This window comes from Squalius cephalus (genome assembly GCF_949319135.1).
Source record: "Squalius cephalus genome assembly, chromosome: 8".
Lineage (NCBI taxonomy): Eukaryota > Metazoa > Chordata > Actinopteri > Cypriniformes > Leuciscidae > Squalius > Squalius cephalus.
Window position 1 is genome coordinate 10,280,057 of NC_137129.1, and position 14,999 is coordinate 10,295,055.

General features: G+C 38.3%; 2 protein-coding genes across 3 annotated transcripts in view; one reads left to right on the top strand and one right to left on the bottom strand.

Moving 5' to 3' along the window:
• Window positions 1–4,990, top strand: part of hpca (hippocalcin) — a 37,709-nt gene extending 32,719 nt beyond the window's left edge. For both annotated transcript variants that reach the window (XM_079878409.1, XM_079878410.1), the window contains exons 4-5: window positions 1,580–1,685; window positions 3,323–4,990. In XM_079878409.1, the coding sequence (XP_079734535.1) occupies window positions 1,580–1,685; window positions 3,323–3,420 (204 nt within the window). In that variant the 3' untranslated portion in view covers window positions 3,421–4,990. The remainder of the gene's footprint in view (window positions 1–1,579; window positions 1,686–3,322) is intronic.
• A 229-nt stretch (window positions 4,991–5,219) lies between these two features.
• Window positions 5,220–12,549, bottom strand: tmem54b (transmembrane protein 54b). Its single transcript, XM_079878408.1, has 6 exons — window positions 12,264–12,549; window positions 11,334–11,527; window positions 10,867–10,926; window positions 9,736–9,930; window positions 7,801–7,947; window positions 5,220–6,766 (listed from the first exon to the last, which is right to left on the bottom strand). The coding sequence occupies exons 1-6, from the start codon at window positions 12,274–12,276 to the stop codon at window positions 6,551–6,553; spliced, it is 825 nt and encodes a 274-aa protein (XP_079734534.1). The 5' UTR covers window positions 12,277–12,549; the 3' UTR covers window positions 5,220–6,550.
• Between the last annotated feature and the right edge of the window lie 2,450 nt (window positions 12,550–14,999).

The following is a 14,999-nucleotide window of genomic DNA, read 5'->3' on the forward strand; positions in this document are numbered from 1 at the left end:
GTCTGTTTCACCTGCAAATATCATAATACTTATTCATTATAATTATAATAATTCATGTATATAGAAAAAACTACAAAATATCATCCCCATGTTTTAATTCATAGATAATTAGTGATATTTCAATTATATTTTGACCACTTGAACTAAAAAATGTCTCCGGTTTCCATTTCAGAAATCTGTTTGCCTTATTCAGAAATAAGTTTAGGCTTATTGAGCACATTAGTCTTATGACGGTTCGAATTTAGCAGATAACATCTCACAGATTATGGATCAAGAAATCCTCCTGTTTGTTGACTTGTTGAGTGACTTTGTGTCCTTATGTTGGATGAAAGAAAAACATTTGCTTTTATCTTTCATGAAATGAAAGTATGAAAATACCTGAAGGAAACAGATGTAATATTTAATTTATGTTGAGCAGTTTTTCCCACCTAATATGTTACTTATTATCAGTGCTCATATTTCATGATCCTTTTACTACAGCCTCAATATTTTGTCTCCTTTGTTGTTTCTCAAAATGATTAAAATCGACCAGAATCATTGATCATAAACCGACAATGTTCAGGAGAGCATACTACCATAAAATATTACTATTTCCACATGGTATAGAATGTACAGTATACTGTGTATATACTACACACCATCTGGTTCTAAAAACAAATAGCACTGTATTCTGACTAAATTACGTTTTTTTACAAAAAAAAATTAAATAGCTTTTTTTTTTAATAGCAATCTATATACTGCATAGTATTCAGCAAGTACAATTACATTTCTAACTATACATTAAATATACAACTATTCCATTTCAAACTGAACTTACATTCTCCTTCTAAACCAGCAGTGACTTCATGTACAGTACAAGTCTTCATAATTTGCAGAAAGCACAGAGATGAGAAGCCTGACCCCTGGTGGGGAGATCAAGCACAGACATTAGCGAGCTGTCCCAGATGAATTCTCCCCTGTCAGCCTGTGCTGTGGGAGTAGAGAAGCTATTAGCATGTGCTTAGCATGCTCAGTTGGTACCAGTCTCCCTCAACCAGGCTTGGCAAAGCTCAGTTCTGTGCGATGCCTGACTGGCGAAGCCTGTGGGGTAGATCGTGGCGATGGGGGGTAGCACCCACGTTGGCTCTCTTCTCTGTTGGATTAACAAGTTAAATTTAACCGGGGTTTATCCCTGTGTGTGCAGAACGGTGGGATTATCCGCGAGCTCATGGAGGTTACAGTTGGCTGGCACTCTGAGATTGCAGCGTGTTGCATATTTTATCACAGCGGCTGCTTTTAAAAGGTGCAGGGCTAAGCCGAAAGTATGGCTCTAGCAGTCTGCCCAACTGTGAAAATCATTATCCCTCAAAAACATAATTACATAATTACATAATTGATTGACTTAAAACCGTCTTCTCAGATTTAGTGGATATGGCAAGTGTGCTTTCTACTTCATGGCTCATGTTGAATCTCGGTGCAGCATGAAATGCTAATGGAACAGAGTATTGGCTGAACCTGTGAAGGCCAGATAAAGGTGGTCTACTGATATTTTAGCTTTTTTTTTTTTTTTTTTTACCTGGTTCATTCGTATCTCTTGCAGGCCATTTATAAGATGGTGTCATCGGTGATGAAAATGCCTGAGGACGAATCCACACCAGAGAAGAGGACGGATAAGATATTCAGACAAATGGACCTGAACAATGATGGTAAGATGTGGACCAATTATTATGCAGCAATGATTATTAAACAGCAAAAGTATGTGATTTACAAAATACTGTAAACGGTAAACTGTTTTCCACCAGAACAAAGGCTTGAGAATGTGGCGCAGCATCTATCAATTGTTCACTACCATTCAAAAGTTGGGATTTGAAAAAAATACTTCAGCAAGGATGCATTAAATTGATCAGTAAAGTGACAGTAAAGACGTATATAATTTTAGAACAGATTTCTATTTAACCCTCTGGTGCTCTTCGCATAGTGGTCAAAATTGACCCAATTTTTTTAATTGAATGTACTATATTTTAGTTCGATAATGTTTTTTGTATAATATTTAGTATTTTTAGGGGATTTTATGGTACTAAATTATATTTATGCGGTAGTTATAATCCATTTATTCACTTTTTGAGCATAGACCTGAAAATTTAATTTCTTTAATTTAATCTTGAATGCTTTAGAGCACAGACTTAAGTTTGATCTCTTTTCAAAGACGACACTTGGCAAATTATTGCTGAAATGACAACTTAAAAAAAAGTGAACTTAATTTTGTTTTTTACATAAATTTGTTTATTGTTATGAAAAATGCACAAAATACTATTTTCAATTTTTATGAAATATAAAGCTTCACTCCAAAATAGCAAGGAAATGAAAGCCATATATCTAAACAAGTTGTGTTCCAAATTTGATCTTGATATCTCAAAAAATGAGCTTTCAGTAAGATTTTGTTTGGCCGCAGTACCAAACGTTTCCACTAGATGAAATTGATTTCTCATTCGTTTCCAATTTTTTACCAAGAGGAGCACAAGTGTGACTGTTTTTTTCAGGGTCATTTAACCTTTTCGAATCATGTCAATTATATATATATATATATATATATATATATATATATATATATATATATATTTTTTTTTTTTTTTTTTTTTTTTTTTTTTACCTTTACCAAGTTTCATACCATTCCGATGAAGTACTTTTTTTTTTTTTTACTTTCTTTCTTTCTTGTATTACAGTTTCCACTAAAATATTAAGCACAACTTTTTTCAACATTGATAATAAGCAATGTTTCTTGAGCATCAAATCAGCATATTAGAATGATTTCTGAAGGATCATGTGACAAAGAAGACTGGAGTAATGATGTTAAAAGCCTGAATATTCAGCCTTGCCATCATAGGAATAAATTACATTTTTAAATATATTAAAAAGCTAAAGTTATTTTAAATTGTTATAATATTTCACAATATTACTGTTTTTACTGTATAAAATCCTTAGTTAATAAAGTGAGGAGTAGGGTTTGGTTTAGGGTTAGTTACTTGTAATAATGTATGATTTACTGTTATTACTGTAGTAAGTACTGTACATGTAACGTTTAATAAAGATACTGTAAGATAAAGTGTTACCCAGTAATATAGTCACCTTGACTACATTCTAAAAAAAATGACCAAAAGATCACTTTCAAGTTGAACTTTTATCATATCGCAATTCAAATTTTAATTATTATCATTATTTTTTTACTAAAACAAACCCAGTTCTTAGCAAATGCAAAGAACCCAGGTTTTAACCCAGGTCAGGTCAGGTCTTGCAGTGTCTTCTCTCAACTTTTCCCCTAACTCTTTCCGTCTTCTCTTTCTAGGCAAGTTGTCTTTGGAAGAGTTCATTAAAGGTGCCAAAAGCGATCCCTCCATTGTGCGGCTACTGCAGTGTGACCCCAGCAGCGCTTCGCAGTTTTGAGTCACTCCAGACAACCGGCACTCAATGCATGAAAGCTCTTATATCTCATTCTTTGTGTTCCAGACGGAAGAGTTTTAAGAAAGAAAAAAAAAAGTGCAACAATTTTACTTTCAGTTTTTTTCCCAGAAAGGACATGCGTACATCTGAAGAACAAAGACAACACCTGTCAAGACATCCAAGTCTGCTGCGTGTCATCGGTCCTTGTCTCTGCTAGTGGAGTGCTTGACTCCACACACTGACACACACACACACACACACACACACACATAAAAAAGGGTCCAGATTTGAGAAAGGAATGTTCCTTTTTAGGAATCGTGCATGCATGCGCTCCCCACTCCTTACAAACCTTTTGTGTTTAACATCTGTGCTGTTTTGTTTCTCTTCCCCTTTGTTTTGTGAGGGCACAGTTCCCCATCTACTTTTTATATCGATATTTATGTGTATATACAGTATAAATGCATATTAGAACTACAAAGGAAGGCAGTCATAGACGTCTTTTTACTCACGTGCATCTTACGGCAGTATTATGTAGCTTCAGGCAGTATCCAAATCTTAGTCTCTAATTGACCCAGTGGACTGATGGACTGAATGTTGGGATTTTTCCGCTCTGGCGCTCATGATCTTTATTTTACAAAGAGAAGGCTGAGGATCCCATTCTTGAATTCTGTTCATTTTTTAACTTTTTGTTGTTGTTGTTGTAAATATGTGGTTTGCCTCCATATCTCTTTTATTTATTTTTGCATTTTTATGGTGTTTATTTGACCAAGGGTGATTTTATTACTGTTTAACCGAGACGTGAGTCACTTGGTGATGTATTATGAGCAAGTTGTTATTAATTCAAGGCTTTTCAATGCATTGTGGGTAATGTTTGCATCAGGGGATACATTCCGTTGTGTTTTGAATGGAATACACTATAGCACATATCATTTGAAGCGCTTCATCTGTGTGTGTGCGGTTATATGCGCGTTTGTATGTACGCAAGAGTGAAGGTTTGCATGTTCTGGTGTATGTATGCGTCCGTGCTAACTTTCTAGTATCACTTTGTGTTGTGCAATACGATATCTTTGTATGCAAGCAAGTTTTGAATCCAGCTCCTGACAACTTTATCCTGCATCGCATGGTACTCAAAATCACCTGCTTAGGTTTCCATCAACAACATAGACAGGAATGTACAACTCTATAATTTATGATCATGTCTCACCTTTAGATAAAAAGTTTGAATACTGAAAGCGATCACTAAGGGCTTATTTTCACTCTTGAATGAACAGGTGTAAAGAGAACGCCACTGCTTTGATTTTTCTTTTCTTTTTATGCAACGACTGACATTCCATGACCTGAATTCTCCAGGTGCTCCTGCTTTGTACAAACCCATCAGCTCATGAACTCAATACATGCCCACTCTCGATACATGTGTAGCTTCCATGTTGCTTCCATATTTGTACCGAGGCCATATTTGATGCTGCACCCTCTATGGCAACTTTCCTCTATTATGTTGCATGAAAACCTCATGCGAGGACATAATGATTGTCCCCTTTTACTGACGTTGAAAAATATACTTCTGTGTTTAGAATGTCGCCTGAGAGTGATTCTTACGCAACGCTGAACTGCAGTTAACGTTAGGAACTTATTGGTCAACCTGGTCATGTGATCACAAAGTGCAAAGGTATTTAGCGGGCCCGGGGTTGTGCGCCATTCAGAGTTGAATTTAGTTGAATACGATTCCTGAATTTTGGTTGTCAGTAGCAAACAGGATGCAAAAATTAATTTGTATAGGAATGTAAGGAACTTAAAATGATCATTAAAATTGAAATTTATGTCATTTAAGTAGAAAAGCGATAAATAGATATATTTGCATGACACTTCATAATCTATTCGTCTATGAACACACACAAACACAATTTCACTGTAAAAAAAAAAAAAAAACCCTTTGTGATTTTAACGGTAAAAGACTGCTATGGTAAAACCTGTTATTTGGTTAACAGTACGTTTTTGGAAGTGAAAAAGTCATTGTATAATTTACAGTGAAAACCGTACATTGACATTCCCAGAATTCCCTGCATGCCGCTTCACATTTGATGTATTTTCATTGAAATATCTGTTTCTTCTTAGTTTTTTTTCTTATCAGTTATGTACATTATGGTTTTATGTTACATCTAATGTTGTTAAATTAATGTTTACTGCATTACTTTAGTGTCATGTGTGTGTTACCATGATGGTGTTTTGTGTTTGTGTGAATGACATTGTGCACCTTTTATATATATATAGATTATTTTTTTTTCAGCTTGTGGAAAAGCTGCTTGTGATGAGCTTTGATTCATCATATTACTTTCTCATCACCACCTGTGTTTGGTGTTTGTCAGTGTATTACAAAGAAACAAAACAACAGACATTAGTACTTCAGAAGGTTGACATTAGTGACATTATATTAGTTAATTAGATTTTTTTTTACTGTAAATTGTTAGTTAAATCTGTAACTACCGTATTATTACGGTAAATTTCTGGCAACCACAGCTGCTTGGTTTTTTTACCGTAAACTTCACAGATTTTTTTCTTTTTTTTTACAGTGTAGAGACTTTCTATTGACTTATAGTGAGCTATAGTTTTTCACTGTAAAAACTGTTGCTGCCTTAAATTTAAGTACAATCAACAATTAACTTAAATTAGCCTACACTAAACTGACTTTAAACTGTGTTAGAGAGTTAAAGCAATGCAAAAACATGTTGTCATAACATTGAACATACATTTTTTTAACAGTGTAATGATAATTAACTCTCTCAGAAACCTTTCTAAAAAAACCCCATTTTCATTAAGATACATTTTGTGTTTAGTAGGCCTACGGTTGTTGGTGATTTCAGCTTTTAAGGCCTATTAGCTATGACCCTCCAAAGTATGCAAAACCTGACACACTCACTTTTTTTTAATCTTTCTAGTCTCTAGACTATATTGGCTATAACTATATTAAATATATTTATATTGTATTGAGACAACACACGAAAAGTGATGATCCATGAGTGACAAAACATTAGATACGACATAGGCTACTACAATTATGTAACATTCGTCTGTCTTCGAAAGAGTTTAAATTGCCCTTGATCCCCGAATGAGGCCAGAGCCATGGTCCGGTTCAAAATCAGATCCAGATGCTGGACCGTTCCAGCGCCGCCCGGTTGAACGGGGATGCGGAGGGGTGTTGGCGGTACCCGGAGGACGCGGAGCGGTGCAGGTGAGAGTTGGAGGGTGGCTTGTACAGCTTTGGGGGTCTAACGGACAACCTCCGCTCCTCATCTCCTTCACAACGACTGGGTGAAGCTGCGTAGCGGGGCTCGGGCGCTCCCGGGGTTTTCATCTGAAAAAGAACACAGTGATGCCGCTTTACAGTAGGACTGCAGTAGAGTCACCGAACACACTCGTATGGCAAGTCGTTTTAGCTTAAATTGTACCCAGCGTTACTCGTCGTAATTGCATTTTTACTAGTAAGAATTCAATTAGAGAGCTCTACAATTCAATTCTTACTAGTAGCAATTACAATTAGAGAGCTCTCTAATTCAATTATTACTAGTAAGAATTACAATTACAAAGTGCTCTAATTCAATTCTTATTAGTAAAAATTCCAATTAGAGAGCTCTACAAATTAATTTTTACTAGTCATGTGTCTCCATTGACTTCCATTCATTTTACGGAGCTCTACAATTGAATTGTTACTAGTAAGAATTACAATTAGAGAGCTCTCTAATTCAGTTGTTACTAGTAAGAATGCAATTGCAGAGCTCTTTAATTCATTTACAGAGCTCTGCAATTGTACATATCTTTAATTCGTTTTTTAAAAATTCAATTAGAGAGCTCTGTAATTGTAATTCTTACTAGTAACAATTCAATTGTAGATCTCCGTAATTAAAAATGAATGGAAGTCAATGGAGACATATGACTAGTAAAAATTCATTTGTAGAGCTCTCTAATTGGAATTGTTACTAGTAAGAATTGAATTAGAGAGCTCTGTAAATGTAATTCTTACTAGTAATAATTGAATTAGAGAGCTCTCTAATTGTAATTGCTACTAGTAATAATTGAATTGTAGAGCTCTCTAATTGAATTCTTACTAGTAAAAATGCAATGACGACGAGTAACGCTGGGTACAATTTAAGCTAAAACGGCTTGCCATACACTCGCACACGTATATGCACACATACAGGGGGCCATGTGTCAGTCACACATGTGTTAGTATTCTCTCAAGCATCTATTAGGAGGACCGCATGAGTTGTCAGATGTACTGGAAACTTAAAGGATGAGTCCACCTACGCTAAAGCGCTGATTATTTTTAATAGTGCAAATTTGATCTCTCTTGAGAATCAGTGCAGATTTGCTTGAGAATTCAGCACATACCAATCTGCTCTCATCTTGTAAATGTTGTTTGCAGAGGCACCAGGGCTGACCAAGGGAGGAGATGGAGACTTTAAATAAGCGGCATGAGAACACCATCTCCACTGCACTCATTAGTATCAATGGGATCCACAGGACTATCGTGGTGCCCTGAGGGAGAGAGAGAGTGAAAAAAATAATTAACCTTCATTTACTATTGCGAGTGCATAGGCTACTGTAAATGGCCTTGTATTTAGGCCACTTTTTTATTGTTTGCCCCTTTCCTGAATCTGTTCATTATACTTGTTCATTATTTTCCTTTTTTTCTTGAGATTGTACAAGTGTGCATAATAAAACACGTCAGGGTATATAGAAAGAAAAAAAATACAGAAAAGTATCTTAAAAATGTGCATATTTGTATTGCATTCAAGTTTTTATCCCAAATACATTTTAATGTCAGTTTTTAATTATTCAAACAGGATTTTTTCAAACCATTTAACTAAGCAAATAGGCTTAGTAATTACTTAAAAAATAAATACTAGATTTTTCAACATCCAATTAAAAAACATCACCTACAAAATTACCAACATTCTTAACCTCTTTTTGTAATTAATAATAAATAATACTGTATACTCACCACATACCATACTGTACATATCATAAAGTATTTTATTTTATGTTGTATACTGGCCCATATACAGTCTATCACCTTGACTGGTGTGGATGCAGCATCATGCAAAAGCAAAAGTTTACAGCTAACAATGCCATTGAAATGGGTTATTTACACTTTGCCATAATTAGTTGATTCCATTAATTAAAATGTCCAATAACAATGGGGTTACTGAGATAAAACGAGTACTTTTTAGCTGTTTATGTGATCTCAGCTCCAATTAGGCCATTGATATGAAGACTACATCATTTTGAAAATTCACATTACTATTCATTTCTCTATCTGTAAAACTTTTTAATGAGGAAGAAATTAAGTGCGCTTTTAATGAGCAGAGAGTCTCATTGTGAACAAAATGATCAGATCCAATGTGCACATTTAAATATATTGTCTAAAAACATGGATTATGACAGAAGAAAAGGTTATTTCTACAACTATAATTGTGCACATTTATGATTTTTAAGTTAATTAGCACAATATAATGAAATCCAATGTAATAAAACTGCGTCAGAAAAGCAGCAGTTTAATACTGACATCAACATTGGCAATTTAAACCAAATTTAGCCATTATAAAAGTTAAAGGCACACTATGTAACTTTTGGTCCTCTAGCAGTTAAAAAACAAAACTGCATGCATTGTGCGGAAGAACATATTTTTAGTTGTGCTTTGGCTCTGCGTGACTGAATATGACCCTTCACAATAGATAATAAACTCTGTTAGAGAGATACATATGGCAATTTATCTGTTAAAATACCTTACGCATCTGTTGAGTAATAAAAACACCATCTTCACATCGCTTTTACATTTCAAATCCCTCAGTTCTCACCGCATCTCTGAAAAGCCAAGCCAATGTTGATTCTGGTTATATTACAAGCTCTGTTGTGTTCTCTTTTTGCCCGCAGACTCTTTTTTTTTTTTGTTATAAAACGGATGATTCCTCAGAGGTTCGAGATTTGGCGTGCTCCATGTAAAACTTTTTTGCTCACATAAGTGTGAGTGACGTACGCAATTTCCTGCGAAGACCATCCCAACAGGTCTAAAATAAACACTTATAATAGGCTTACTATAGTAAATCAGTGTAAGACAAAAACACGTTTTGGAAGAAGGATTGATAATATCTCATAATTTACATTTAGTTAATTTTTTAACAAAAAAAAGTTACATAGTGTACCTTTAATGTAGAAGTTTCAATATTTAAGCACCCAGAAAATAATTACTGGTGAACCAGAAACCTATTTGCTAATTTAAACTGCACATATTTCTTCAACAGCCATTCAACATTTGGTACTTACAAAAATACGAGTGGGGTCAAAAGGACACTCATTGGCCATGGTAAGATGACTCCTGCCATCATCACTGTAGCCACAGTAAACGAGTAGTCCCTTGTCCCCATGAATTATGGTCTTTACCAAGGACACCGTCAGACCGGTGACTGAGGCGGCAGCCACTAAACCAGCTAGAGCACTTAACATGAGCAGTGACAAGGTCTGCAACACAAGAGAGATGTTTTAACAGTATTAGCAAAGAACAATTAAACTCAAGGACTTTCCTTGCAGGCTTTTCTATATCACAGGGGTTTTTTGTACATTCTGAGCTCTGAAGGCACAAGCTCTCTGACAAGCCAATGATCAAACGCTAGTGAGCTCGACACAAGCCCTGATGAATGAGAGAGGAAGCAGGTGTGTGTCACTGAGGCAGAAAGAAGAAAGAGGGAGAAAAAAACGTACAGAGAAAACTGACTGAGAAAGCACAAACATAAATCAATGACAACACTTTCATGGGTTTCTTTCCTGAAAAAAACTCAGGTTCCTCAGGTAGTTGTGCAATCATTGAGGGACAACAGCAGAAGAAACAAAATCCCTCTTTTATCTAAAGAACAGGTCTATGCTATTAGAACATGGTATGCAAATTTAATATTCAATGTCACATTTAACCCCAAAATCAAAAGAAGAAAACAATAAATTAAATTGATGTCAAGTAATATTAAATAGCCTATTGACAGTTAAGCACATTTCCCCTCAAATTTCATTATCATAATATGTCTGAGCATATTTAGGTATATTCTAACTCCCATTAGACTCAATTGATTTATGGTGAAATATAATAATAATAATTTACCATTTAAATGATATAATTTCACACCATTGTCACAATTATGCATTACCGTTATGAGAAAGATATTTTTGTTATTATGATATTTATGAGAATATGAGGTGGAAATTAGCTTAATTGTCTTGTAAATAATGTCACAATATAAACAAAAACACTAATGAACTTAAACAGACTTCTTACTTGAAGTGACCTGAGGTTTCATAGATTTTGTCTTTTAGGCATTACAAGAGAATCTGTGTGGTTTTAATTCCAAAATTAAATTACTGTTATAACCGAGACACATAATTTGTGCACAAGAAGTTCTTACTTACCAGTACCCTGTTCTTCTCATTTTTGGACAGAACTATAGTCAATATCCCAGTAACAACACCCTAGATAAATAGAACAGCACATTATTATGATTTCTTCTCAGCCCCCAAAATATTTGAATGCAAATATTTCGAAAATAGCCACACTTAAAAATAAATGAATGCCATCGCTCTAAATACACACAATGAAAAAAATGTGAAATTTATTTGAAAGAAAATTTCAAGCTAGATATTTCACAAAAAGGAGTTCGTTAGATTTTAAATGAAAAATAGATTACAACAGAAAGTATTTGGACAGTTGGCTGTCAAACATTAACGGGTCATGTTGATGAACTACACCTGTAGTTATTTTACTAGTTAAATATACTCTGTAAACAAATGGCTTGTCTTGCAGTATGCAAAAGACTGGACAAAATATTCCTCTGGTTGATAGATCAAATTGCCCATTTTGCAGTTATGTCATGCTTCACCAGCAGGCCCGCTGTCAGGGCTATGACGTTAGAGATGGCGCTTTCCATGGCCTGCCCCCGCTGGAGGCTGAAGTGTCTCAGCACCACACCATGGACCAGCGCGCCCAGCAGGAAGTTCACATGCCCCACTAACACCATACTGAGGCCCATCTTCATCAGCCCCTTCTGCTCCTCCAGACTGCCACAACACACCCCTGAGAGAGAGAGAGAGAGAGAGAGAGAGAGAGAGAGAGAGAGAGAGAGAGAGAGAGAGAGAGAGAGAGAGAGAGAGAGAGAGAGAGAGAGAGCTGATGGGATACCAAATGTAGCCAAGAGCTCTGTGCTGACTTTACTGTCATTCAATGAATTTACAGCCTCCAGTACTTTCCTCTCAACTACATAAACACTAAGTTAAGACTCGGAGAGGAGACAAGGGTCGTATCTTATTTCACATGGCTGTGCTGACAAGCGTTACAGATATTCTGCTGGTGTGCTCTGGGAAGGACAGTGAAAGCTGAAGGAAAGATTAGAAGTGGAGCGGAGCGGTGTGGGTGGACATTACTTCACAGCAAACACAAAGGATTCACTGAGGACAGAGTTTGGGCTGCAAGAGAGATGTCACCTCAGTTAATCATTACACACTTTGTACACTTGGCACAGCAAACTCAACAGAAAATGGCTCGTTGGACTTTTGGGAAGTGAAAAAAAGTTTGCGATAGTGATGGGGAAATGCTACAGAGATACATTTTAACATGATTTCCTAAGTTATAATGTCATTTGCTCGGTACAACCATAAACAGAACTTCAATAAAGTATACTATTTCTGATATATGAAGTGTTTTTTCACATAATGACAACAAATATTGCAAACAGAACGAAAATCACCTGTCAAATTCAACTCAGATTCAAAATCATTTATGAACATTTAGTTTGGTTGTCTCAGTAACTCACCTGAATTACTCATTGAACAATGTCCTCAATAGTTTAAGCCCTCGGTTAGGTCATGACACTTCTGTATATATTCCAGGAGAGAGGAGTTGTAGCCTACCTCCTGTCTGTACTGTCCTGATCACACATGTGTTTGTGTGCAGGAAGGTGCCCCGGATATTCCCTTACAGGTCAGCCGTTGAGGGTGGTAAGTTTATAAATCATTTGTTAAATGTTCTGATATTCTGAAAAATATTCCTGCAACTGGATTCAGAGTGTCTTTAATGCCATGTATAATTGCATAAATGATGTAGATTCTCTCCACAAGAGGGACACAAACACAAAGGGGAAGAGAACTGCAAGAAACAGTTCTGCCAGGAAAACGTTTTCTGTTGGAGAACATGTTTGAATACATACTATTGTAACGCTGCTGGCTGAATGATAGGAGGAAGCAGGATCCACATGCAGCCAACTTTATTTAATAAACCAAAACCTAGACAAACTCAGACTCGGGAAACAGGACACAGGAACCAAACAGCCAACATACACAAACAAGAACCCACAAACACTGAAACAAGATACAGGGTTTAAATACAGAGACTAACAAGCTAAACAAGATAACAAGGGGGCGTGGTTAATCTGAAACACCTGGGGAGACTAATAAACAAGAAAGACTACAAAGGACTACAAAACATGGCACAGAACAGGAAATAACAAAAATGGGAAACACAGGACAGGAATCATGACATAGCCCCCCACTTAAGGAGCAGATTCCAGATGCTCCTCAGGAAATAGTTCAGGAGGGTGGTGGAGCGGAGGCGGACCCGGGGGCGGGAGGGAGGGCCAGGCCCGTGGAACGGCAGAGGGCCTGGAGACTGTGGCAGAACGGGAGACCAGGGCGGATCAGGCTGTGCAGGCGACCAGGGCGGAGCAGGCTGTGCAGGCGGCCAGGGCAGTGCTGGCAGCCAGGGCAGTGCTGGCTGAGAAGACGGCCACGGCGGTGACGACCCTTCTGGCGGCCACGGCGGAGACGACCCTTCTGGCGGCCACGGCGGAGACGACCCTTCGGGCGGCCACGGCGGAGACGACCCTTCGGGCGGCCACGGCGGAGACGACCCTTCAGGCGGCCAGGGCGGAGACGACCCTTCAGGCGGCCACGGTAGAGACGACCCTTCAGGCGGCCAGGGCGGAGACGACCCTTCAGGCGGCCACGGCGGAGACGTCCCTTCAGGCGGCCAGGGCGGAACAGGAGACCACCCCTCTGGCGGTCCTGGCGGATCGGGCTGGTCCGGAGGTGTATTGCCCCCCCCCAAAATTTTCATGGGGAGGCTCCCCGGTAAAGAGTCCTGGACCAGCGATGAAGAGGGCTTTGAGCTGGGCAGGACCAGCGGCGAAGAGGGCACTGAGCTGGGCAGGACCAGCGGCAAAGAGGGCACTGAGCTGGGCAGGACCAGCGGCGTAGAGGGCTCTGAGCTGGGCAGGACCAGCGGCGAAGAGGGCTCTGAACTGGGCAGGACCAGCGGCGAAGGCTTTGTGCTGGGCAGGACCAGCGGTGAAGGAGACTCTGGGATGGCGTGAAGCTCTGGATCGGCAGAAGTGACGTGAACAGTCTCTGGATCAGCAGAAGCGACGTGAACAGTCTCTGGATCAGCAGAAGCGACGTGAACAGTCTCTGGATCAGCAGAAGCGACGTGAACAGTCTCTGGATCAGCAGAAGCGACGTGAACAGTCTCTGGATCAGCAGAAGCGACGTGAACAGTCTCTGGATCAGCAGAAGCGACGTGAAGAAGCTCAGGTTCAGGAACAGGCTCAGACTCAGGAACAGATGCGGTCTCAGGAACAGACAGAGGCTCAGGAAGCGTGGCGGCGGCCATCCTTGGAACCAGAATCAGGCGTGGCCGCCTTCTTGGCTGGAGATTCTCAGACAACGTGGTGGCGGCCATCCTGGGAACCAGAATCAGACGTGGCCGCCATCTTGGCTGGAGACTCCCCAAAGCTGCTGCTGGATCCATTAAGTGGTGGGTTCTTCTGTAACGCTGCTGGCTGAATGATAGGAGGAAGCAGGATCCACATGCAGCCAACTTTATTTAATAAACCAAAACCTAGACAAACTCAGACTCGGGAAACAGGACACAGGAACCAAACAGCCAACATACACAAACAAGAACCCACAAACACTGAAACAAGATACAGGGTTTAAATACAGAGACTAACAAGCTAAACAAGATAACAAGGGGGCGTGGTTAATCTGAAACACCTGGGGAGACTAATAAACAAGAAAGACTACAAAGGACTACAAAACATGGCACAGAACAGGAAATAACAAAAATGGGAAACACAGGACAGGAATCATGACAACTATATAGGCCTATGCTTTCTTGTTGGTAATTTATATAAAAGTGCTCATGTTTAGGCTACTTTATAATTATTTATTACTATAGCCTACTAGGCTATACCTCTTTTATATTATTATCATCGCAACAAGTAAAGCATATAGTAAGAGTGCAAAAGTGCCACTAGCTGAAGGGGGAACAAAACCAAAGCACATGATACTGTATATGGTAATAAATTGCAAGATGACAATGAAATGGTTAATAGGTGTAATGAAGGCATGATTTTGAATCAATTTGAATTTTATTTTAAATGTGGGGCATGTCAAAGTTATGGTATATAATACGGTGCATACAGAGAAAGAATACCTGAGCCTTGAAAAACAGGCTGAGCATATGAGCCCATCACAGATATGTAGCGCCCTCTCTG